This window comes from Anabrus simplex, chromosome 1 (assembly GCF_040414725.1).
Source record: "Anabrus simplex isolate iqAnaSimp1 chromosome 1, ASM4041472v1, whole genome shotgun sequence".
Lineage (NCBI taxonomy): Eukaryota > Metazoa > Arthropoda > Insecta > Orthoptera > Tettigoniidae > Anabrus > Anabrus simplex.
Window position 1 is genome coordinate 295,277,958 of NC_090265.1, and position 27,468 is coordinate 295,305,425.

General features: G+C 40.1%; 1 protein-coding gene across 1 annotated transcript in view; it reads left to right on the forward strand.

Annotated features, from left to right (window-relative positions):
* Positions 1-27,468, forward strand: part of LOC136864344 (lachesin) — a 512,637-nt gene that overhangs the window by 226,634 nt on the left and 258,535 nt on the right. Inside the window, exon 4 of the mRNA XM_068226175.1 lies at positions 5,963-6,155. Coding sequence (XP_068082276.1) covers positions 5,963-6,155 — 193 coding nt within the window. The remainder of the gene's footprint in view (positions 1-5,962; positions 6,156-27,468) is intronic.

A 27,468-nucleotide genomic window follows, 5' to 3' on the forward strand; every position in this document is an offset into this window, starting at 1 on the left:
TTATGTACCATCCCGGCATTTGCTATGTTCTTTTTTTTTTTTTTTTGCTTTACGTCGCACCGACACAGATAGGTCTTATGGCGACGATGAGAGAGGAAAGGCCTAGAAATGGGAAGAAAGCGGCCGTGGCTTTAATTAAGTTACAGCCCCAGCATTTGTCTGGTGTGAAAATGGGAAACCACGGAAAACCATCTTCAGGGCTGCCGACAGTGGGGTTCGAACCCACTTTCTCCCGGATGCGAGCTCACAGCAGCGCGCCATTAACCGCACGGCCAACTCGTCCGGTCCCGGCATTTACCTGGAGGAGAAGTGAGAAATCTCGGAAAACCACTTTAAGGATTACTGACGGGGGGAATCGAAACCCCCCTCTACTCAGTTGACCTCCCGAGGCTGAATGGACCCCTTTACAGCCTTCATTCCACCTTTCAAATTTCGTCGCAGAGCCGGGAATCGAACCCGGGCCTCCGCGGATTTCAGCTAATCACAGTAACCGCTACATCACACAAGCTTTAATTTCGAGGGGGTAAAATTTAAATCCTCTTGGTTGTTGGTAGCAATGTCATTCATTCAAGTTTCTTTGACCGAAAGTAGTCCTTAGGCCTATACTCTACCAAATACAGGACAAAATTAAGATCATTAGCCAACCTATTGTTCTTAACTGCTTGTTGCCTGCAGTCAGATTTGTGATGTAATTTTCTGCAGCATGACAAGATTCGTCAACATGTCAGCTGTGAAAATGTATTCACACACACACACACACACACACACACACACAGAGAGAGAGAGAGAGAGAGAGAGAGCGAGAGAGAGAAAGATGCAGAGAGATACGGAGATTCAGCATTCAAGGATTAACATGGGGCCATACAGCCCAGTTGCTCACAATCCGCTCTTACATAATCATCTACAACATAGAAATATAATTTACTTGTATCTTTACATAATCATCTACAACATAGAAATATAATTTACTTGTATCTTTATTATAGACTCTCTGTAAACCTCTGTGCATTAGCTAATTAGCACTATACCGAGCTCGATAGCTGCAGTCGCTTAAGTGCGGCCAGTATCCAGTATTCGGGAGATAGTAGGTTCGAACCCCACTGTCGGCAGCCCTGAAAATGGTTTTCCGTGGTTTCCCATTTTCACACCAGGCAAATGATGGGGCTGTACCTTAATTAAGACCACGGCCCCTTCATTCCGAGTCCTAGCCCTTCCCTGTCCCATCGTCGCCACAAGACCTATCTGTGTCGGTGCGACGTAAAGCAACTAGAAAAAAAAAAAAAAAATTAGCACTATACCGAATAAGTTGGGAAGGAAACATTACAGAAAAATATCGACTGTGTAAATATTGTAGTTGTCCGCCACTGTGGTGTAGTGGTTAGTGTGATTAGCTGCCATCCCCGGAGGCCCGGGTTCGATTTCTGGCTCTGCCATGACATTTGAAAAATGGTACGAGGATTTGAACGCGCTCCACTCAGCCTCGGGAGGTCAACTGAGTAGAGCAGGGTTCGATTACCACTTCAACCATCATCGAAGTATTTTCTGTGGTTTCCCAATTTGTCTCCAGGCAAATGCCGGGATGGTACCTCACTTAAGGCCTCGACCGCTTACTTCTCTCTTCCTTGCCTATCCCTTCCAGTCTTTCGATCCCCCATAAGGCCCCTGCTCAGCATAGCAGGTGAGGCTACCTGGGTGAGGTACTCGTCCTCCTTTCCAGTTGTATCCCTCGACCTAAAGTCTCAAGCTCCAGGACACTGTCCTTGAGGCGGTAGAGGTGGGAACCCTCGCTGAGTCCGAGGAAAAGACCAACCCTGGAGAGTAAACGGGTTAAGAAAGGAAAAGAAAGAAGTCTGCCTCTGTGGTGTAGTGGTTAGTGTGATTAGCTGCCATCCACGGAGGTCCGGATTCGATTTCCGGCTCTGCCACGAAATTTAAAAACCTTTTTATGAGAACTGGAACGCGGTCACTCAGCCTCGGGAGGTCAATTGAGTAGATGAGGGATTCGATTCCCACCTCAATCATCCTCGAAGTGGTTTTCGGTGGTTTCCCAATTCTTCTCCAGTCAAAAGCAGGGATGGTACCTAACGTAAGTCCACGTACACTTCCATCCCTCTTCCTTGCCTATCGCTTCTAATCTACCCATTCCCCACAAGGCCCTTGTTCAGCATAGCAGGTGAGGCCGCCTGGGCGTGGTAGTGGTCCTCCTCCTCAGCTGTATCCCCCACCAAATGTCTCGCGCTTCAGGACAAGGTCCTTGAGGCGGTAGAAGCGGGATCCCTCGATGAGTCCGGGGGGAAATCCAATCTGGAAGCTAAACGGATTTTTAAAATATGTTTGTAGGTGGCAGTACTGACAAAATATAGCACTATAAAACTTGAGGAAACTCATGACTGTTGCATAGCTTGAGAACCTGATGGAGTATATGATCACCAGATAATCCTTTTAGTACGCCAAGGTATCTGGTGATGAGGTATTGACGATATCTGATCAAGAACCTCCATAATTCTCTATTTTTAACTTGCTTTCACGCCTCGTTTAGTTCTAGACTACTTATCATTAAGTTATTAAAAGTCTAAATCCAGCCACCTCCCTAGTAACCTATCTTCCTCCATTATTTTCACTAGACCCTATCAACGAAGCAGTTTTACACATACAGCTTCAACCATCCAGTTTATTTCTAACAAAGCCTTCTCCTCCTCATTCCCAGTACCAAAAATCATTCTCTCTACTTTCATGTCTTACTCCAACTTATGAATAGCTTTCACTACCGTACAGCAAAATCGGTCTGAAAACAGACCGATGTAAAGAAAGTTTCTTCCGAAAACCCACTTCTTTCATGTTAGTAACCGCGGGCTAACTTCTTTAACCTTGATGCACCTAGTATATTACTGCACCATCCTGGGAGAATACACATACTAAATATTTCAAATGATCCACGTGTTCCGGTCTTGTGTCTCCAACTTGACACTCATTCGTCTTTGGTTTCTTCCCTACTGACATCACTGTCGTCTTAGAGGTGTTACTAACTACGTACCGGTAGTCAGATTAAAGGTGAAAGTAAGTTTGCTTCCGGTAGCACGTGCATGCAGCCTAAATATAAGGAGGCTGGTGAAGCCTCTAAGGATAAGTATTTCTGGAACTGAATGGATTATATGAATTATAAGCATGTGATGTAGCCTACGCCAAGAAAGCCAAGAATAACGGCCGAGGAGATCCGTTGTGCTGACCACATGACCCCTCGTTATCTGTAGGCCTTCGGACTGAACAGCGGTCGCTCGGTAGGCCATGGCCCTTCGGGGCTGCTGTGCCATGGGTTTATGGTTTGGATTTTTCGATGTACATCAAATAAACATTTTATTATGCCAAGATACTAGATGGTGGGGTATTGACTTAATTTGATCAAGTGAATTATTTTAAAGTAGCATTTACTCGTAGCTTCGACAATTTGAATTCTTTCCAGATTGATAAGAATTCCAGTCGAGCTGGGCGTGTGATTGCCTAGACCACATGCTCGAATGTCTCCTTTAAAGAGCAATTTTCTGGTAAATCCCTAGTTACGAAGAAAACACACATGAGGAACTCTACATGAAATTTAATTCGAATTCCTGTATATATGCTGCTTTCGTTTGCATGACTTTTTTCTTTCTTAAATTTGATTTACGTCGCACCAAGACATATAGATATTATGGCGACGATGGGATATTTGCATGACTGTCATTTTGGTTTTCATCGGCTAAAGCATGTGGCAAAACCGAGAAAAATATTTTTTGCAGGAGGAAAATTTATATATACAATTTTGTAGCAAAATGAATTCTAAGCGTACGTGGTATGCCGAATTTAGATTATTGATAAAATATTCGGCAGCGAATTCACTTCTATAGGTCAAAGATATAGGTCTAAATACGTTTGATAGTAACCGCGGGCTCACTTCATTGACCTTGAGTGCAATGCATAGCCCAATTAAAAGACATACTGACCGGGCGAGTTGGCCGTGCGGTTAGAGGCGCGTGGCTGTGACCTTGCATCCAAGAGATAGTGGGTTCGATTCCCACTGTCGGCAACCCTGAAGATGGTTTTCCGTGGTTTCCCATTTTCACACCAGGAAAATGCTGGGGCTGTACCTTAATTAAGGCCACTGCCACTTCCTTCCAACTCCTAGGCCTTTCCTATCCCATCGTCGCCATAAGACCTACCTGTGTCAGTGCGACGTAAAGCCACTAGCAAGAAACAAAGACTTACTTTAATCGGAGATACCAGCTATAAGCTGGAAGATAAAGTGACAAAGAGGCCAACATTCGGATTCACATATTAGTAACGATAACGATATTTCTTTCGTCCTTCCTTCCTTCCTTTCTTTCTTTATTTCTTTCTTTCTTTATTTCTTTCTTTCTTTATTTCTTATCAGCGAGGATTCCCACCTCAACCGCCTCAAGGACAGTGTCCTGGAGCGTGAGACTTTGGGTCGGTGGATAAAACTAGGGAGGACGACCAGCACCTCGCCCATGTGGCTTCACCTGCTATGCTGAACTAGGGCTTTGTGGGGGGTGTAAGGATGGGAAGATCCGAAGGTATAGGCAAAAGGAGGGAAGGAAGTGGCCATGGCCTTAAGTTAGGTATCATCCCGGCGTTTGCCTGGAGGAGAAGTTGGAAACCACGGAAAACCACTTCGAGAATGGCTAAGGTGGAAATCGAATCCCCTTTCACTCAGTTGACCCCTCGGGGCTGAGTGGACCCTGTTCCAGCCCTCGTACCACTTTTAAAACTTCGTGGCAGAGCGTGGAATCGAACACGGGCCTTCGAGGATGGCAGCTAATCACACTATAACACCACAGGGGCGGCCATAACTATATTTTGCCCATATTTTTGCCAAGGATGACAGCATTGTTAGCAAATTCGGATCGAATTTTAACAAGAGTTGATGGGAAGATGTTCCACATTAATCAGTCGAAAGCGGAGCAGGGATGTGATGTCATTTCTTGAATAAAGTTGAAAAATAATTTTTTGAGGATGTCTGACGTCTGATTTGTGTATATAACTGTAGGTTAAATAAATAATTAAAGATTGACTACCATATTAAGTTATCTTCTTGCTCAGAACAATTACTTGGACAGAGTGAGGTCATATGTTCACTATCTGGTAGTGGTGAACTATGGAGACTCTATACTGTAATGCATAGACACTACTCGTCCGTTCGTTTCTGTAGCGTAGCTAATATCTGCCGTCCTCGGAGGATCGGTTCGATTCGCGGTTCTGCCTGAGATTTTATGAATGTCAGAACGGCTGGTATGTGGTTCAAATGGTACACGCTGCTCACCTCCATTGGTGGTGTCTGAAAAGAGCTGCACCGCCTCAGCATGAGGACACGCGATTTCCTTTTCCGCTTCCGTAGCCCAACAGTTAGCTCTATTAGCTACCGTCTATACAGACACGAGTTCGATTCCCGATAGTGCCATAAATATAAGATTGTCAGGAAGGCTAGTATTTGGTTAGGAAGCTAAATGTGCCTGAAAAGAGCTGCTCCACTTCCGAAAGAGGACACAAATTTAAATTTTCTACTCGTCCAATTATTTGGTATATTCGTCTTTACTTCTAAAAAAATATCAGCTACAAAAAATGGAAGTTCATCAACCTCTAATATTTGTATTTTCCATAACTGCTGTTGTAAGTTGTCGTTTATAATTGCTTACATCTGAGAGCCCGAATGTAGCCTAAGTATATTGAGAGAAACGTTAAGAAATCTGTTAAAATAATAAGAATGGCATTTGACCTGTTCTTGTTGAAGAGACGTTACACGTAGAGCACATATGATCACTTTTACAAGCCATACCTCTGTGCAGGGTGATTTGATTCCACAACCTTGAGCGCATGAGACGAGCACACAGTGGAATTAACCTCTCAGCCCGTCACTTCCAGAAGATTTTCATTTACTAGTGTCACTAACTTTTAATTTCATTCTTTGCAGACGGCGTTCCTTGAAGTGGTGATACCGCCAGACATTATCTACGAGGAGACGTCTGGGGACATCATGGTCCCTGAGGGAGGCTCAGCCAAGCTGGTGTGTAAAGCACGAGGGTACCCCACGCCCAAGGTGGTGTGGCGGCGTGAGGATGGCGGGGATATCATCCTCCGCGGAGCGGGCTCAGGAAAAACAAGAGGTGAGCAGAAATTAACAAGATCCCAGCGACAGATTGTGTATAATGTACAAGGGTTTGGTACCAGTAAAATTGTGTTGCCCTTCTTGTAAATAGCAGTCACTATATGAGACTTAAAAGCAGTCTAACCCTATCGGATTAGGATAAACATATTTCTCTTCATTTTTCTTACAAATTATTTTACTGCAAATAGACGCCGGATATCACTCAGAGACTGAAAATCTAGCTTTTCACAACAGCAACACTCTTAATTCCAATCAATTAATATGCATTACTGATACATACATTGACATCCTTGTAGTCTGGATTCGACATAAAGTGTAGATTCTGTTGCTTACAATGGTGACATTTCTTCTTGAAGAAACAGAGTAGTAATAATGGTGTGTGGTCTCAAAGAGGCCTGGTGCAGGTCTTTCGAACTTACACCGTTTAGGTGACCTACAGCGCTATGAGAATGGGACCCCACATATGAGTTCTAGTGCTGAAGACGGCACACACACCCAGCCCCGGAGCCATCGGAATTAATCAATGAAGGTTAAAACCCTCAACCCGTCCGGAATTCGAACCCGAGATCCTCTGGACAAAAGGCCATCACACTAAACATTTAGCCATGGAGGCGGACATCAGAGCAGTTAAAATAGACTTTCGGCTTATAAGGCCGTGTTCAGTACGGTACATTGTTACATGCCGAGGAGATGCTAAATGCAGAACAAAAATGGCCAATAGAGCTGCGGCCGGAACCGAACTAACTACGTTTGAATTCACGTACTATTCTTTAACATTTATCTACTGTGGCCTAGGTTATTCTTGTTCTGTCGGCGGGGATGTGAGCTGCAGGCGTGCCACTACTGTAGAGTGTGCTAGTCATCCGCTGTGGACCTCACGAATTTATTATTATTATTATTATTATTATTATTATTATTATTATTATTATTATTATTATTATTATTATTATTATTATTATTATAAGCGTTCACGACAGCTCTGTACTTGAAATAGCATATTAGGTCCTGTCTTGTACATGGACTACAAACTTAAAATATGTTGAGTAGAGAATAAAACAGAACAGTTATTTCAGGGAACGTTTACCTTACTCAAAGCATTTAAAAATGCAAACGCATAATAAATTACTGCAAAAATCATGTTGATTGATTGATTGATTGATTGATTGATTGATTGATTGATTGATTGATTGATTGATTGATTGATTGATTGATTGATTGATTGATTGATTGATCTGGCTACTTACCTGTCAAAATAATGACCCCTAACACTCATTCTTCCATACACAAGTAACTTACACCTTCATAAATTTATTTCTGAAAAAATCAGGGATATTTGATACACAAAGTTTCTCCATAATGCTAAAACTCAAGTGAGGTTCAGGAATTAAGGGAATGGCAGAATACCGAAATTCATAATAAATGTTTTATTTCGTCCCCCACACACAAAAAGAATTGAAAGCAACAACACCCTTCTTTACATAAATGCAGATTTGCATGAAATTCAGTTCTGTTGACAAATAACACATTTCTTCCTCGTCAATACTTTCTTTGACATGGAGCTTTTTTTCTTACAATAATTATTCAAAATAATATTTGTTGAAGTCCACACTAGTTTTGTACAAATACATTCTGATGGTAGTCTGTTATTACACATATCTGGCTCCCACAAAAGTTCTTTATCATGAATAACTTTTACTTTCACATGCATCCTCCCTATGATCATTTACTAAAAGAAACTCTGTTTCAAATTCCGCTCATAATTTTGTTACCACTAGATAATTACAGTATGTACGGTATTATTACATTTATAACAAACATTTCAGTGAACAAACGTCTACCCCTACTCTTATTTTTAATTAGAGATATGCCTCATCATCAGCATCAATGAAGTCCTCAATAAGAAGAATTCCTTTACAGTGTTCACATTTCAAATATTTTGAGACACTATAGCAACAATATCCTGCTAAATAGACTGAAATTGGCATGTCAATGTTACAGTCTTCAATATCCTGTAAACTTACATGTACATCTATGCTCATACACAATGAATTATCAAAATCAAAAAAGGCAGAGGATTCAGGAGGGGGTTCAAGAACTCATCTACTTCAATCTCCCCAAATGTATTTGATCTTATATTTAGAGTCAGTGATGACAGTAACTTTAACTTCTTTTCAACTTCAAACAACTGTCTCACAGATATATTGTACTGCCCTCCTGCAAGCTGCCTATATTTCCCAAACCTGTCCTCTAATATGTCTGTTTAAATTTTTCCTAATAGGACATACGAAAAATTAAGTTTTGGCAAACAATATTCTAAAACATCAACAATCCTTCAGTTATCAATATCAAAGCAGCCATTGTTTCAGATGATAATGAAACCTTTTCACCTAGATCTCTCCACTTTACTAACCATTGTAGGAATTTCTTCAAATATTGAAGCCCTTCCCCTGAATTTGAAGAGACTGTACACATTAAGCTGCTGTTGAGTCTTACCACTTTACCTGGTGTTTTGACATTGACAACAGCCCACCAATCTATTATTATTATTATCATATATGAGGCTGTTTCTTTATAATATGGTAGCTTTAACTTTCAGCCCTTCTATAACATAAGCCACCAGCGCAGTAAGTCACTACACTAGTGATTAGCAAACATGCACCGGCCGGTACTACCTATAAACCGGTGTTAAATAAACAAAGTTTATTAAACAAATTAAGGAAATCAGTCACAAGAATAGGAAAATAACATCCAACAGTTACCAACCCAGCAAGGCCCAAATAAAACACCCAGAGGAAATGGATAAAAATTCCTTGTTTCGGCGCTGAACCACACAGATAATAAAAGGAGACACTGGTTTCAATCAAAAAAACTTTTAATTAAAGAATGAAAACTTAACAGGAAACCAAAAAAAACATCGTCCTATCTGAGGGAATAAAAGTATTTTAAGTAGTTCAAAACAATTAGTGAATAATAGAAAATACACGGATGAAACTGAAAAACGTAGTCCTTTTCAGAAAATGATAGTGATGCAAATCATTAGCTTAAAAACAGAAGGTTGTACTAATTAAAGACACTAAATCATTACCAGAAACAGTACACCTTGATAACATTACTATAATAACAGAAAATGATTCGAATTAAAACTTAAATTGTTCACAGAAGGTTAAAACGGGGCCCGTTTGTTAGACTAATTAAAATGAAATAAAACTAACGTATTAAACCTAGGGAAAGCCACTCAATCAACGAGTTTCATTGCACCTTCTTAATAAGAGGAGGCTTCGCAGGAGCATAGAACTCTAGCCCAATTAATAAACTACGAGGGGTCAAATAAGATTAGCGCACGGAAAACACACACAGTAAACAAGGGGAAAAGGGAGAAAACCGTAAGAGATCAAGTGAGGAGCAAATAAATTTTCCACCGAAAGCGGAAATTCTTAAGTAAACTCAGACTCAACGATAAATCACGCCAGGCAACAATCACCATCATGTCCCAAAAGCAAATCGTTACCATAGCAACAAAAAACATCCGCCCGCCAAACCAAACATAGTACAAGCACAACAAAGGCCAGAACCAAAATAAAATCAGGAAACACCAAAGTTTAAAATACCAGAAAATAGAAGCAAGGTAAATCTTTTTTTACCTTTCTTTTTTTTTTTAAACCAAGGAAACCAGAATTATATGCTTCTGCGGAACCTCACGCAGTATAAAGGGCATTAAGTGCCCGACACATATTGAATTTACATGATCAATGAAATTCATTAACGGGTGAAAATGATAGTTAATTTTAAAAGGATTTCCTAATTTACGTAGTTGTTACATACCAATAATTATATTATTAGAATTTAACACACGTCCCTCTGCTAGTAATTTCCAAAGTAATTATTTTCACGAAATTCCACCTTGAAGGAGTTAATTTTCAAGTCACGAATCACACGAATTTCCTTGCCGTTTCATATTCACAGGATATAACTTGCCAAATGATGAAGCCACTTACTTGGGTGAAGCTGACGCTTAGCCATGATGAGCTGGTTCCTCACATACTTAGAGATGCTTCCTGATGAGTTTGTTTTTCCCTGGTCAGAATTAGTTGAAAGGTATCAAAATAGGACGATGCAGGAAACAAAGTAATTTGGGTTTAAAACCCACATCTCGAGACTCTCAGCCGGGGTCTTCACACCAACACGACGCCAACATCTTAAGGATCCAATAAACACAACCGCACGCCAAGACTTCTCAATGCGTACTCTTGGGGACAAAATGGCGAGGTTTGCTCCATGAGGAAGTAGCCGCGCTCTGATAGGTAGAAGCGCGCTAGGGGAGGGGAAACTCATTGTGGGTGTCTGGCAGAAGATTGCAGCACTTATTGTAAGAGAAATGAAACAGTCCGTACAATTCAGAAATGCGATAATCCAAGGACGTTGCCATCAGTCCACAATAAGAATTATAAATAAGTTCGATGAGTATCACCAAAGCACGTAGTAGTACGAGGGAATCCGTCCGCTTAGACATATAGAAAGATTAAGATTTTCTACGGCGATATTGCCAGTTCAAAATAGGTTCACAGGGTAGGATAAATTGCGTTACACCGTAACAGCCCTCTCCCCCCGAAGCTTAGTGTATTCACTGATATAGCTTCCAGCTCAGTTTAGTGGTCAAGAAGTAAGCTAAATTTCCAATCGTGTCCACATTAGATAGAGACCACAACTGACTTCATGTATGTATAACAATAACACACCGACCTTGAGTCATTCTAATATCACAATCCTCACTTCAGTTCAAGTTGGTGGTGGCAAGAGTTTAGTAAAGAGATCACGCTTCCCTCAAACAGGGTTCCATTTATCTAACGTCTAAAACAGCTAGCTTTAGCTGAATTTACACTCTTTAAGCAGTGCGCTTCTAGTAAAACCTGTTACATATTACAATTCACCCGTTTAAAGAATATTAAGATTAAGTACTTTATTACAGGTTAGGAAATAAATGTTCTCTAGATTATCAAGAAATGCAGCTTCTTGTTTCATTAACATAATTAAAATTTACCATAACCGCAAAAGAGCAAAGAAGGAAAACAGAGGAAAGATGGGCTAAATTGGTGACTACGTTCCGACGGATACTAAGATCCAACTGTCAATTAAATTTAAAATCTCAACTACAATCGACTGAGTCAGGGCCAGAGCATACCACATAAGAGCATAGGTTTGCCTACGGAGTAGTACAAGAGTAAACCGCACAAACATGAGCAATTCGACAAATACCACCCATACAGAATGAACAACACTTTAAGTGCACACGTCCGAGTTTTAGAAGATAGTAATTTCGACACCAATTTCAATAAGCAGAGCAATAATCAATTTCCGATTCACCACACGGCGGAAATCCGTTACCAGTTAACATCATCACAATATCAAAAATCCACAACGCCAAGTTAAATAACAGTACCACCACTGAACACTTAACTAGATAACACACAAATTTAAGGCATACATCGCATGTACTTACCAAACCAGGTCACGACCAACCACATCACAGTGGACATTAAATAACCCCCGGTATTTTCAGAGGTACAAATTCCTAACCATAACACTTTACAGGACCGGACATTCCGAAGGTACACTTAATTTCAGATTATTAGAACAAAACCACCTCAATACTACCGCTCGATGAGCAATTAATGCATTTTAAAATTTCTCACGACTATCACAGGCATCAAGTAAAATTTGCACCAATTTCTGGTTCAACATTCCCAATCACAACACATTACCTTGATTGAATAAGAGGACTGAGAGGAAACATAACTTCAATTCAAGATTATGACACACCTACGGCAAGTTTAGGAAAATGAAAATATCCTAGGGTTAGAGGAAAAATCTTCGAGTCAAGACAACGTTGGCAGTACGGAAGGAGACTTCTGATACTATAAGATGGTGAGGTGCGCTAAATGTTTGTCATCAACAACCGAACAAGCAACAACAATACCAAGCCCAAAATAATATTAGGATGGAAAATAACAAACACATAATGGTTCCTTCGATAACACCAAGGAATAACGGAATAGAAAATGGATGAAAGAAAGTCAGGAGGGAAAACCAATCCGAAGTCACATATCCTCAAACCTCATTGAATTCACAACAACATGCTTTCACACAGGACACCTGATCAAGTAAGAAAAGATGGTGTAATCCACCTCAAACCAAGTGACCATCAGGAAATTAGAGCAATGACCTACGCAACCTAAACTACCGGTTGTCTTTTGCAAGACCTCGGAGCTAGCCGGACTAATAATATATGACATCCGCAGATTCATACTGCCGCATTACCGCTAAGCAGGTACCCTTCCATACAACCAGGAAACAAGGTAAAATAAAATATACATGGCAGAAAAGATGGCAGGACGTTAGCAAATGCTCAATGATAATGAAGAATAAAGGAACTCAACACGTAGATCCCATAATCTAACAGTTGGGCGACTTCGGTACCGCCCAGGAACTAACAACCCGTCCCATACCAGATTAATAATCCCATAGAACGGCAAGATGACCAAATAATCTTGTCAAAAGACAAATTAAATCCACTGAACAGAAAAAATGTCAAAGAGTGACAGGTAAACATTAACTGAGCTTTAACAAGAAGTACCAAAAGAACACAAGATAACGTCAGATCAACAGGAAACGCAGTGAGATCAAAAGTGAAGAAACCAGGACTCACAAAACCAACAAGTTACATAACACAAGTTAAAATCATTCCATCAGAGCAATAGACCCACACCGAAGGGTATTTCCAGATCTACGAAGACACAAGGTACAATAAAAAGACCACGAACCAGTCCATACCTGACATGTCATAATGAGCCAACAACACAACGCAGAAACCATAAAATAACCATGACTAGCTCCAACATGCATGCGCCAGACCCCAATAGGGAAAAGGGGACACTTACAGCCCTCAACGACATGCTGCGAAACTATCATGCCCACCCCGAAATATAACCCCCAAACAACAAATACTTGGTACCAATATCATCACCCAACACCGATCTGCACCCAATCCTATTAGGTTAAGAGGCTTTTCCATCCTCAGGCTACAGATCACATTAGCTCAACAGCAATCCAACACAGTAGAAATGGTAGGGAGGCCGATGGAATCCACAACTCAAAATGGAATGCAATTAAATACAAATAAGTTATAAATTTTCACAACATAGGAATTCCATTAATACAATGACCATGACAGAGTACCACAAACCATACAAGAAACTACTAGCCCCCCAAGAATATCCACACATGAACCAGACCTAACCGCAAGGAGGTTAACAGGACAACCTTTTTCAGAAATCATAAGTTAACTAAAGCAAGACCAAAATGTATGAGCCAGAAACTTGAGGAAAGCCACACACTAACCGACCACACTACAACAAGGGAACAGGTTAAATTAATGTGAGAGCACGGCATCCGTTAGAAATAGAAGACTACCAGCCACCAATAACCAGCACGGATGAACTAGTAAAGACCTGAATAGGTCCAGACACATGGTCCACAAGGCATCCACACAGTTACGACCTGACAGAATTCAACGACAACGAACGCCTACACTATAACCCCATACCAACAGAATCCTTGGTGAAATAACCCGAGTGACCCCCGACCAACTCACCAGCCCACACCAACAGCGAGACAGGGTCAGAATATTACATATTCACGCCATAGGCGAACACCAGTCCCACAATCAGCCCAGGCCAGGAATCGCCCAGCAGGTACACGAACACATCACCAACGACAGCCCCAGATTACCAAAATAAATCATACAGGAGATATAATTTCAAAATCAAGTTAAGATGACACTACTAGAAAGCATGACCGGTCCCCAAGTAGCCCAGAAAGGTTACCAATTTTAAACTTTTCAGAAAAAATTATAAGTCATAGGTTACTAATACATGGCAGCTCATATCAAATAGAAGGTTAGTTAAACAATTTTCAACCGTAGATCACAATAAATTTTCAAAGAAAGCAAGGCGAGCATAAGAACGATATCAATCCGGCCCAAGGTAGTTTCCAACAGTACATTATCACATGCATCGCAGGTAAAAGGTTCACAAGTTAACCGTATACAACCGTAACTAATGCCTTCCCCATAACACATAATATTAAGGACGAGGTGGGTGAATGACTCAAACCTCTGCCCAGCAGTTCGCCAATCCATACCAACCGTGTGACAGGGTAAAAATGAAATACTTCATTCATGCAATTTTGCAAACACCAACCCCACAGCTAGCACAGATCAGCAAACACGCAACAAAAGCAGAGCCATCACATCAACAGGCCATAAATAATCAAAATAGATGCTACGCAGGTTAATAAGGGCATTACAGGTTTGCCAAGCTATCACGCCAGTAAATGACGTAACTGGCCACAAGACACTGCATGTAATAATAATGGTTAAATAAGGTTGCCAGGCCAAGGTTACTGATACACAATAGAGTGTGTTAAATTCAAAACCAGCATAAATAATTCACCACCGGTTAGGTTTCACTTAAATTAGAAAAATCAGAGCTAGCATTAAAACCGTACGAGCAAGCCCAAGGTCGATTTAATACATAAATATGCACAAAGGGCACGGAAAACACGACCGCCAGAGAAATCACACTACACCAGAAATAATTAAAATACGTGGCACCAGGTAATAACGATGCTAGGAGAAGATAATTTCTAATATATGATGGTACAATACCAGTAGCACAAACGAATAACACACGATGCTTAGGCCTAAATTTAGGTTAAGTAATATTTCCGTTCACACGCCAGTACTAGCACAGCAGAACACACTAAGAAACAGTAGTTTCTCATATAAAATGCAGGTACACACCTTGACAAATACACAGGCCAGGAAACAGTAATAATAATAATAATCACCATATTAAATCTGGGAATCAAAACAAGACCAGGACCCATAATTCAATAAAGTGTTCCCAGATCACGAACTATCACATTATACTTTAAACCAAAAACCAACTGCACTTCACACGGAGAATAAAATCACACGAGCTTACCAAGTAGAAATTACAATTAATGCACACCGAAGTAGTATAGAGAACACACACGTTGTTTTTAAAATATTAAAACAGATATGTCACACGAATCACGGAGAGCACACTGCAAAACGTAGCATGCTCAAAGCCCAACCTCAATCGATTTGTGTCCAAATATAAATACTAGCAACAGTTTCAAGGTTTACAATAATACACCAAGTTCCAAATTAAATCAATAATGCCGTACTCACCAATTTATGAAGAAACAAGAGAGGAAAAGTTACAGGTCACCTGAGAAGCAGGAAACAAGGAAGCAGGATACAGCGAACAAAACAGCTGGTAACAGGGCTACCAACCGCATACACTTGACCCGAAACACACCAAAACACCACGAAGGCGAAAGACACAGAACTCCATGAAGATAATCACATGAAACAAAAGGTAATACCTTTAAACAAGATGAATGCATTTCTTTTCACAATTATGCATATAATTATCATACATAGTCAACCTTCATAATCCAGTGCTTCAATGCCATCACAAGTACAATAACCCAGGGGAAAAAGGGGAAGGAATGACAATGGTTAGCAGCGCCCTCAAGAAAAAAGACAACCAGAGCTTTCTGCTACCACTTTACTAAGCCACCAGCGCAGTAAGTCACTACACTAGTGATTAGCAAACATGCACCGGCCGGTACTACCTATAAACCGGTGTTAAATAAACAAAGTTTATTAAACAAATTAAGGAAATCAGTCACAAGAATAGGAAAATAACATCCAACAGTTACCAACCCAGCAAGGCCCAAATAAAACACCCAGAGGAAATGGATAAAAATTCCTTGTTTCGGCGCTGAACCACACAGATAATAAAAGGAGACACTGGTTTCAATCAAAAAAACTTTTAATTAAAGAATGAAAACTTAACAGGAAACCAAAAAAAACATCGTCCTATCTGAGGGAATAAAAGTATTTTAAGTAGTTCAAAACAATTAGTGAATAATAGAAAATACACGGATGAAACTGAAAAACGTAGTCCTTTTCAGAAAATGATAGTGATGCAAATCATTAGCTTAAAAACAGAAGGTTGTACTAATTAAAGACACTAAATCATTACCAGAAACAGTACACCTTGATAACATTACTATAATAACAGAAAATGATTCGAATTAAAACTTAAATTGTTCACAGAAGGTTAAAACGGGGCCCGTTTGTTAGACTAATTAAAATGAAATAAAACTAACGTATTAAACCTAGGGAAAGCCACTCAATCAACGAGTTTCATTGCACCTTCTTAATAAGAGGAGGCTTCGCAGGAGCATAGAACTCTAGCCCAATTAATAAACTACGAGGGGTCAAATAAGATTAGCGCACGGAAAACACACACAGTAAACAAGGGGAAAAGGGAGAAAACCGTAAGAGATCAAGTGAGGAGCAAATAAATTTTCCACCGAAAGCGGAAATTCTTAAGTAAACTCAGACTCAACGATAAATCACGCCAGGCAACAATCACCATCATGTCCCAAAAGCAAATCGTTACCATAGCAACAAAAAACATCCGCCCGCCAAACCAAACATAGTACAAGCACAACAAAGGCCAGAACCAAAATAAAATCAGGAAACACCAAAGTTTAAAATACCAGAAAATAGAAGCAAGGTAAATCTTTTTTTACCTTTCTTTTTTTTTTTAAACCAAGGAAACCAGAATTATATGCTTCTGCGGAACCTCACGCAGTATAAAGGGCATTAAGTGCCCGACACATATTGAATTTACATGATCAATGAAATTCATTAACGGGTGAAAATGATAGTTAATTTTAAAAGGATTTCCTAATTTACGTAGTTGTTACATACCAATAATTATATTATTAGAATTTAACACACGTCCCTCTGCTAGTAATTTCCAAAGTAATTATTTTCACGAAATTCCACCTTGAAGGAGTTAATTTTCAAGTCACGAATCACACGAATTTCCTTGCCGTTTCATATTCACAGGATATAACTTGCCAAATGATGAAGCCACTTACTTGGGTGAAGCTGACGCTTAGCCATGATGAGCTGGTTCCTCACATACTTACAGATGCTTCCTGATGAGTTTGTTTTTCCCTGGTCAGAATTAGTTGAAAGGTATCAAAATAGGACGATGCAGGAAACAAAGTAATTTGGGTTTAAAACCCACATCTCGAGACTCTCAGCCGGGGTCTTCACACCAACACGACGCCAACATCTTAAGGATCCAATAAACACAACCGCACGCCAAGACTTCTCAATGCGTACTCTTGGGGACAAAATGGCGAGGTTTGCTCCATGAGGAAGTAGCCGCGCTCTGATAGGTAGAAGCGCGCTAGGGGAGGGGAAACTCATTGTGGGTGTCTGGCAGAAGATTGCAGCACTTATTGTAAGAGAAATGAAACAGTCCGTACAATTCAGAAATGCGATAATCCAAGGACGTTGCCATCAGTCCACAATAAGAATTATAAATAAGTTCGATGAGTATCACCAAAGCACGTAGTAGTACGAGGGAATCCGTCCGCTTAGACATATAGAAAGATTAAGATTTTCTACGGCGATATTGCCAGTTCAAAATAGGTTCACAGGGTAGGATAAATTGCGTTACACCGTAACAAACATTATCATTGAAAACTTGTAGAGCTAATTTTACATTCCGCCTTTCAAATGATGAAGGATTTAATGCTTTGAGAGACAGACAATAAACCACATTTTATGAACTTTTCATGCTCAAGGTGATATAATTTCATAATTGTAAGGAAAGAAGCACATTGCCCTACACTGTTATCTCAAAATCAGAGAAGTTCATGCACATATTCTCATCCTTTTGATTTAACCAGTTATTGCGAATACATTTGAGCAAGTGAACACTATCAAACACAAAGAAAAGTGGTCTGCTCTCATCAGCAGGATTAGGATAAACACATTTCAATTCATTTCCAGGTGAAAATAATTGCATGCATTTTCTGTTTACAGAACTATTATCACTAACAACACAAGCAAATTTAAACCGTGTTTCCTATAATCCAACAATGACTTTTCTTAGTACGCCATGCAGATATTCTCCAATAATTGATTTTACAGGTACCGGTAATATGTGAGTTACTTCCTTAAAATCAGACAACAAACTTGAAACCATAAAACAATAAGCACTTGTTGCTAACTACTCTTCACTGAATGCTTTGCGAACAACATTACCACCTTTATAGTCCATTAATGTTTTAACATGAATTTCATCCATCATAATCACAATGAACTTATCTCTAACATTGCCAGAAAATTTGTCCCTTATGTACTTCAGGAAATTGTTATCATGATGTTCTATTCTAGGATCTACTTTTAAGGAAGAAGAAATCCTCCTGATGGTACATGGATGAGGTAGATACAATAAATGCAGATATCTGAGGTATGCATAGCAATGGGGTGAAATGGACTGCAATATTGAAGATAAAATCAGAGAGGAAGGGGTATGACTCCTCCTCTCATGTGACCAAAGTGCAATCTGTTCAATCATGAATTAAAGTGGTCCTTTTAGTCTCGGTTCTAAGATGCTGACTTGTTTCAAAAGTTATGCTGCTAAACCTAAAATGTCATTAGTGCTGTTTGCACTGTGAACCTCAGAACTTAACGTGTCAACGTTTTCAAGAAGCACTGAAATTTTATCCAGGTCCTTTACAGACTGTGGGAAATGGAAGTTACCAATCTTGTCTAATTTGATGTTCTTATAGTATACACTTAACTCCAAAGTTTCATTGATAACTATAGAACTAATTATTTCAGGTTCCGTGTTCAACACAATTTTAACTATTACTATATTTACACCTTTGTGAAGTATGTTCCATGATTCACCTACGTTAAGATTATTTAATTATTTAACTTGTCTTTCAGGTCAGTGAAGTTAGAAAATGTTATTCTATTCTTGTGTAAATTATATTCTACTTCACTCTCCTCGATTGCTGTCTGGATATTTTCATTTTCTCTTCTTCTTCTCTTCTCTTCTCTTCAGGACCTTCTCGATACGTTTTTGTACTACTCAAATACGCTGAGCAATTTGGTAAAAGTGAAGGAACAACCCTGGGGATAATTCGTGGAACCTTCAGTGGTAGAGTTATAAGCTGTCCATCCTCACAGTGAAATTCTGTATATTTCCTTATTTCGGACTTTTCAAATGTAATTTTCAATCCTGCAATTAAAGACAATCAATTAACCTAACCTGAACGCATTTCACCATGCGTGTTGGAGGTTAGACCCTGTTTAACCTAACAGCCGGTTTTTTTAGATATCTTATGCTGCCATCTCTTGTTTATATGAATATATGAACACAATATGAAATTTAAAAAATGCATAACCTAGTATCTAGTTCCTTACCACTGAATACTTTGTTGGAACGAAATTCTCGCGCTTTATTGCACATATCAATTTCTATTTTAGATCTTCATCTTTCGGAAATCTAAAAATCTGTTCTTTGCTATTAACACTGTAGTTTCCCCTACAATTAGGCACACAACATTTGTAGACCATTATTGTATTTTATAAGACAAAATCAAGGATCACTTTCACAAGGCATTGCCTCAAAAGTCCGCCATTTTCCTTTTAACCTCGACACCATGCACAGGCCTTATATCTATCTAGGTGGTGTTGGTACTATATCCCAACCCATTGTCTTTAGTATATCCCCCGAAACCTTATCAATTCCAGCTGCTTTTCTAGTTATCAACATTTGTATTTTACTGTGAATGTCATTGCTGTCATAGGTAAATGTTAATACTTCTTTAGTGTTAGTCACCTCCTCTATTTGGACATTATCCTTGTAACCAACAATCTTTACATATTGCTGGCTGAATACTTCTGCCTTTTGAAGATCCTTGCGTACACACTCCCCTTGATCATTAATGATTCCTGGAATGTCCTTCTTGTAACCTGTTTCTGCCTTAAAGTACCTACAGTATACATACTCTTCTATTTTTCACTAAAATTAGTATGGCCACGAATTATGCTTGCCATCATGTTATCCTTAGCTGACTTCATTGCTAGATTCAATTTCCTAGTAATTTCCTTCAATTTCTCCTTACTTCCACAGCCATTTCTAACTCTATTTCTTTCCAACCTGCACCTCCTTCTTAGTCTCTTTACTTCCCTGTTATAATATAGTGGATCTTTACCATTCCTTATCACCTTTAAAGGTAGAAACCTATTTTCACATTCCTCAACAATTGCTTTAAACCCATCCCAGAGTCTGTTTACAGTTTTATTTACCGTTTTCCACCGATCATAGTTACATATTAAAAACTCCCTCATGCCTGTTTTATCAGCCATATGGTACTGCCTAACAGTCCTAATTTTAATCTCTTCCTTTTTCACATTTATTTTTAATTACCACAAAAAACAGCTTCATGAACACTAATACCATCTATTACTTCGGTTTCTCTATAGAGATCATCTGGTTTTACCAGCACCACATACAGAATATTCTTCCCTCTAGTTGGTTCCATCACTTTCTGAATCGGGTGGCCTTCCCATATTAACTTATTTGTCATTTGTTGGTCATGCTTCCTGTCATTCTCATTACCTTCCCAATTGACATTTGGTAAATTGAGATCACCCGCTACAATCACGTTCCTTTCCATATCGTTTCACACATAGCTGATTATCTGATTCTGAATCAGCATCTGCGCTACCCTTTCCTGGTCTGTACACTCCATAGACACCAAGTTGCCTATTATCTTTAGAGATGAGCCTTACCCCTAGAATTTCGTGCTTGTCATCTTTGACTTTTTCGTAGCTTACACATTCGTCTTTCACGAGAATGAATACTCCCCTTCCTATCATTCCTATCCTACCTCCACGATACACCCTCCAGTTCCGCCAGAAAATTTCTGCATCCATTATATCATTTCTCAGCCATAATTCAACTCCTATTACAATATCTGGTAAGTATATATATATATATATATCTATTAAATTACTTAATTCTATTCCTTTCTTTACAATAATTCTACAGTTGAGCACGAACAGTGTTACGCCATCCCTACTTGATATACAGTTCCCTGTTCGCTTAACACCGCTCCCTAGGCCACCCTGTTTCCCTGAATGTACCTCCCTATAACACTTCTAAACAAATTTCCTAACTTATATGTTCCACTGCGGTTTAAGTGAAGACCATCTGAGCGCAGATCCCTATCTCCTACCCACCCATTAGGATCTAGAAATTTCACTCCCAGTTTCCCACATACCCACTCCATAGTCTCATTTAAATACCCAATGACCTTCCAGTCAGTATTCCACTGATAACAATCTCAGCTTCCTTAAATTTCACCCTTGCTGCATTTACCAGATTTCACACATCCCCAACTTTGTTGGTACTTATACCTGCTTGTCTTACGTTGTTAGTACCAACGTGAAACAGTACCACCTTCTCCTTTCCCTCCTCCTTCTCTTCTACTTTCCTCAACATCTGCCTTAACCTAATTCCTGGATAACACTCTACCCTGGTACGCTTTCCTCCACACAGACATGTCTAACGATAGAACCCCCCATGACCAGAGCCTCAACCCTATCCACCTCATTTGATCCCCTCCCCTCCTAGTAAGTCCTATCTTTCCTGACAGCTTCAGAAGCGAATTCCTACTCCCTTTCCTCCATCTCATAAGCCTGTTCCACCTGTCTTTTCCTATCCACTATTCCACATTTCCCTTTCCTACCTCTTCCCGTTCTCCTACTTCCACACTTGTCGGCAGCAGTTCCCTGCTCCTCATCTTCCCTCGGTTGTTCTACCTGCAGTGACTCGTAGCGATTTCTCACCGATACCTGTCCTGAATGTTGATCCTGAATGGAGCCCTTACCCTGCAATCTCCTTCCCCTTAAACATTAGACCACCTGTCTTCCACAATTCCCCCCGTTCCTTCTCATCACTCTATTACACCTACTGTATCCTGTACATTGTTTGGAGGCCTACTTTCCTTCCTGTCCTCTGAGAGAATCCTAATTGTCTCCCTCAAGCTCTCCAACTCCTCCCTCATACTCCTTAATGCCTGGCCACACCCATTCCTCTGGTTCATACATTTTCTGATACTGCTGATACGTAACACACTGGTTCATCATAGTATTCCAGCTATTCGATCCCTAATCTGACGCGCAGATTGGAATGAGGAGTGTGCGCACTTAAGGCAGAAGCTCATTTAGTAGTAGTATGACCTCGGTGACCTGGTCTAGAATTGCAATTTCGGCCTATTCCATACTATAGCACCACAATGCGCTAAATAACTCAAAATTCAACCCTGAAAAGAGCCATTTATTAAGGAAAATCTTCTTCCTCTTTACTTTTATTAAATTCTACATTCATGTTAATTCAAATTAGCTGCGAAGACGGGGTTTCTCCTCTGGCTTAGAGAAAAAAATTGCCTCCACGTCAGAGAGTCCCACCCCCACCCCCCTCCCTCCAGTGTAGTGAACTGAGAATTTCCGACTCATCGGGTACTCCTAGGAAACAGATTAGTAAAAGGGCATAGTTTTTGCCCTGGGACTCTCCACAATTCCCCCCGAGAAAAACGAAGATTGATCACGGATCACGGCTGTCTGCGGCCTGGTCATTCCAGCTCTGGAATTTTGGACTGTTAGATCGGCAGCGTAGTACTGTTCCTACTGAGGAAATATGTGGTTTTTAATTTGATCGAGTATTTCATATGAAAGCATTACTTTTAATCGCACCATTCCTACTGACGTCAATATAATAACCTATGTTGATTTCAATTGGGAAATCCACTAAGACAGTCTTCCTGAGGATGAACAAAGGCAGGTGGAGAGTGAGTGTCTGCCATTATAATGGAAACTCCCCAACCTGTTTGTGACTGATGGTAGTGAAGTGGGCCTACCATTACAATGGGAATCCCCTAACCCAGTCTTCATATGTGAAAAGACGTTTGGACTTCACCGTCGCGTAGTGTACACTCACAACGTGTACACTACCTAACCTAGAATTCTGTGTACAATTTCGAATTCAGTAGCGAAGGAATGACATCCTTTGAGAAACACATCGATAATATTATAAAGAAATCTTTCAGACAACTGGGGTTTGTCAAAAGGAATTGTAAGGATTTCAGCAATATTGCATGTGGCTAGTTATAAATATATCATTTAAGTGTGGATGTTTGCCAACAGAGTGAAGAAAGTGTTATGTAATCTCTATCTTCAAGACAGTTAATAAGGTGTTATTCGATAATTATAAACCAGAAGTGCTGCTCACACTTTTATCGAAGGTGACGGAGAAAGTCATACAATCGCCTGTATGACTCTTTTAGTCAGTACATAGACCCATCACAGCATGGATTCTTTAAAGGTAGGATAAATATTACCAATCTGGCAGTTTATTTATCTTCAATTCCAGATGCATTGGATAATGGCAAACAGGTTGATGAGATATATACTGATTTCTCCAAAGCTTTCGACACTTTACAACACGAAGCGTTGTTGAGGAAGTTGTCAGCGTCAGAGTATTTTCGGGTGGCTGAAGAGTTACTTGACGAAACGAATATCTTTTTTCAAGTCCAAGGGTGTGATCTCTAACCCCTACCAACCTTAATCTAGCATCCCACATGGATCAGTGTTAGGGCCTCTTCAATTTGTTTTGTTTCTAAATGATATTACCACAGTCGTTCAGAGCAATGAATGTCTCTTGTACGCTGACGATTTGAAACTATACAAAGTCATAGAAGAAGACAGCGATGACGATTGCTAAAAGAAAATTTTAAGCAAATACGCTAGTAGGGTGATAAGTGGTCCCTCAGAGTAAATAAAATTAAGTGTAGTGTCATGTGCTCGAAAGTTAATTCATTATTTTACAGATATAAAAATAGTGGAGAAAGTTTAAATCGTGTGGAAGAGTTTAATGATCTAGGTGTAATTCCTACTAACAGGAATGACATCCTTTGAGAAACACATCGATAATATTATAAATAAATCTTTCAGACAACTGAGGTTTGTCAAAAGGAGTTGTAAAGATTTCAGCAATATTGCATTGTGGCAAAACACTGGGTTTTTTCCTGGTTAGACACTCCCTCGAGAATGGTTGTGAGGTGTGGCTCTCGTATCAGACAGGCCACATACACCATCTCGTGAGAGTAGAGATAAGGTTGATGAATTGGATTAGTTTTGAATTCCTGGGTATGACACTCTCTTCATGCAGGTATGAAGAATTTGTAAAAAAATTCTTGGAATGAATACGCTGGCAACGCGCCAAAAATGTACGAACGCAATGTTAGCAACTAAATGTTTGAGATGCGGGAAGCGGGAGCGCTAGCAAAACCTACAATTCCGCGGTCACTGCGAAGTTCGTCTTTGTCTTCACACTGGAGTGGAAAACAGTAGCTGAAATGGATTCATCTGGTGAGGAAGAGCTTCTTCTTCTTCTTCTTCTTCTTCTAGCAGTTGCTGAAGACGATGCACGACGAGCAACCGCTGTAGCTTTCGCCGATTACGAGAAATTTGTGAAGTTCTTTGGCGTGCATAACAACAGTGTATAGATAGTTTTAGCATACATCGTACATGTATTGTACCCTATAGGGCATAAACAACACTGCATAATCGATCTTACCTTCTTACCTGTTATCTGATGAATGCGCCAGCTCAACTGCAGTCGGCAGGAAAGGTCGTTTACAGGGTTCTTGTGAACGAGAGTAGGGAGATTAAAAAAAATTGTTCTATACGTATGCTTACGAAATGAGGAACACAGACGCATTTACTAACATTTTGATCCAAGGTTGTGTATTCTTAAACCAATATTTACTTTTCTTTTATTTTACAATTGATTGCACTAATAGTGCTAAAATGGATGCCCCAAAGGCCCACATCATAAATCCAAAGATAAACATCAAAAAAATATACAATAGCTGGCTGATGTCGTGCGGGAGACGATAAGTGAACCAAAGAAACAAATGTGTCCTTACGCGGAACAGCATCGCTGTACCGTCCAAATAGAGTATATGATGCCAGGGTGAGAAATTTTCCTGCAGAAATAAAGCCACAAAAAGGTCCTCATACATAATTTTGGGAAATACACACAACAAAATAGTAAGTTTGAACCTACAACTACAGGCATATCTATTCCGTCTCGCATGAAATAATATTTTATGGATGTGAACCAAAGTCCATTAAACAAATGTTATATTTACAAAATGCACTGATTAAGCTAGTTTCCTTAGTGCCCAGTTCCTACCTATCTCAATTTAAAAAAAAAATAAAGAAAGAAAGAAAGAAAGAAAGAAAGAAAGAAAGAAAGAAAGAAAGAAAGAAAGAAAGAGAAAGAAAGAAAGAATGAATGAATGAAACTGCCGTGGCAGCTTGTCTCGCCTCCAAGAGAGAGAATTCCACACACCAGCAGTCCTTTTAAAAATGGCGTCGAGCCTCCCTGCCGTGCAGGCTGGGGGAATGACCTCCAAGACTCGACCGTGAAAGACCTTCACAACAAAAAGAAGATAAAACATAGCCTAGTTTCCAAGCATGCAAAGACCTTTGCCCCTGCTCCTACCCTCTTCTACACATGACGAAAATAGCCATATAAATGAGTGAGGAATCATCTACAGTTTTCTAATTGTCCAACACCCGTGACAGACCGCCCTGGGTCTCAATTATAACATATGAAGTATAACATTCCGTTATTCACATCAACCTCGCCGTCAACCCATGCGACGAATTCCAGCTACCCTCAAGTCTAGGGTTCAGCCCCTTACTTGGCAGAATACGGGGGGTCGCAAATATTCGTGACATAGCCTACGGTGTAGTTTCATTACACTCACAGTTAATCAAACTCAATACAAACACGAAGTAAACAATTCAATCCAGGCCGCATGCGTGCTCTACATTATGCAGACAGATTCCCTTCCCAATATAAAGAAATGGTACACTCTCATTAATAACCCATAATTACAAGCAGATATCGTCTGATGCCAGGCACTAAGAAACATTGACCTAAGCTCGTAATTAAGCTCCCCTACGACTATGTACACAGCAACACTATCACCTAAGCTACCTTGATCCTTGCTTTCTATGAAATAGAATAAAATGTATATGCCTTACCCTAAAATATATAAAGAAAATACCTCAATAAATGGCCTAATGGGCCGTAATCATATTCCCTACTATATTTACAAATTAATTACCGTATTTCTGCATAACAACCCCCCGACCCTACACATATATATTAATTATAGTTCACTTATCTATCATCTTGGAGACCTCTTCCTCACCGTCCGGGTAGACTGCGAATGCTTAAGCAGTCATGGCGGCAGCGTTGTCCCAGATCGATCCCTTAGGTCCAGTCTTCCAGTGTACCACGTTCATGTTGTCTTCTTCCGTCTGGGTGGCCCGTTGGTCATCTTCTTGGGGTCGTGGACGGCAGTTCGTAACACCAGTCTCCTGCACACCTCACCGCTCTTCACTAAAATGAAATACTCAGTTTATTCACAACACACCACCTCCCGATCTATTTATTCCCTTTGACATGGGAATCAGTCCTGGATATCTGGAATCTCGAAACAGACTTTACTATTCCTGCTCCACTAATCTAGTCTTCTACATCTGACCGGAATAATACCAACTATCCTAGCTTATTGTTATTGGTATTCTTTCGCCCGTCGCCACTCCTCTCTCATCGCCTCATAATGAAAGTCTACACAGGTAGCACTCTTTGCGTCAAATACTTAAACACTCGCGGTCTCACTGCACACGTCTACATATTGTCATTTACTTAAATTGCTACCGGGAATTTTACAAATCTCGAAGCTACTGAATCAAATTATCGCCACAACACTTATTAGTCACAATCTTTGTCTTAAACAAAGGTTTCTGGCGCGAATATCAGCAGAGACGCGACGCGCACGGACAGCGATCTTATCATGGACTGAATACCTCCTTCCACCTTTCTTTGCTCTTCTAGAATCCAGGAACCCACGCGACGCGCTGGGAAGTCCCGTGAAACAACTTTAGATTGGCATGTGGGCTCGAAATATTTTCTCACGGCAGTCGGCCTCCCACGTAGTTATTTATTCGATTATATATTAATAGACTTTGATGTACCTATGGCTTCGTAAAATTTTGGCACTGATTTCCATCCTTTTACTTTCCTGGGAAACCTTCAAATATAGGAATTACGACTCAATTTCCGTAATGCGGTGAGCCTGTCTGCTCCCGCTGAAAATCTCTGTTAAGATGGCAGGTCTCTCCCCCAGACAAAATCCCATCTCTCTTTCTTTCTTCCTCACATATTCTTTCTTCGTCACACATGACCACGCCT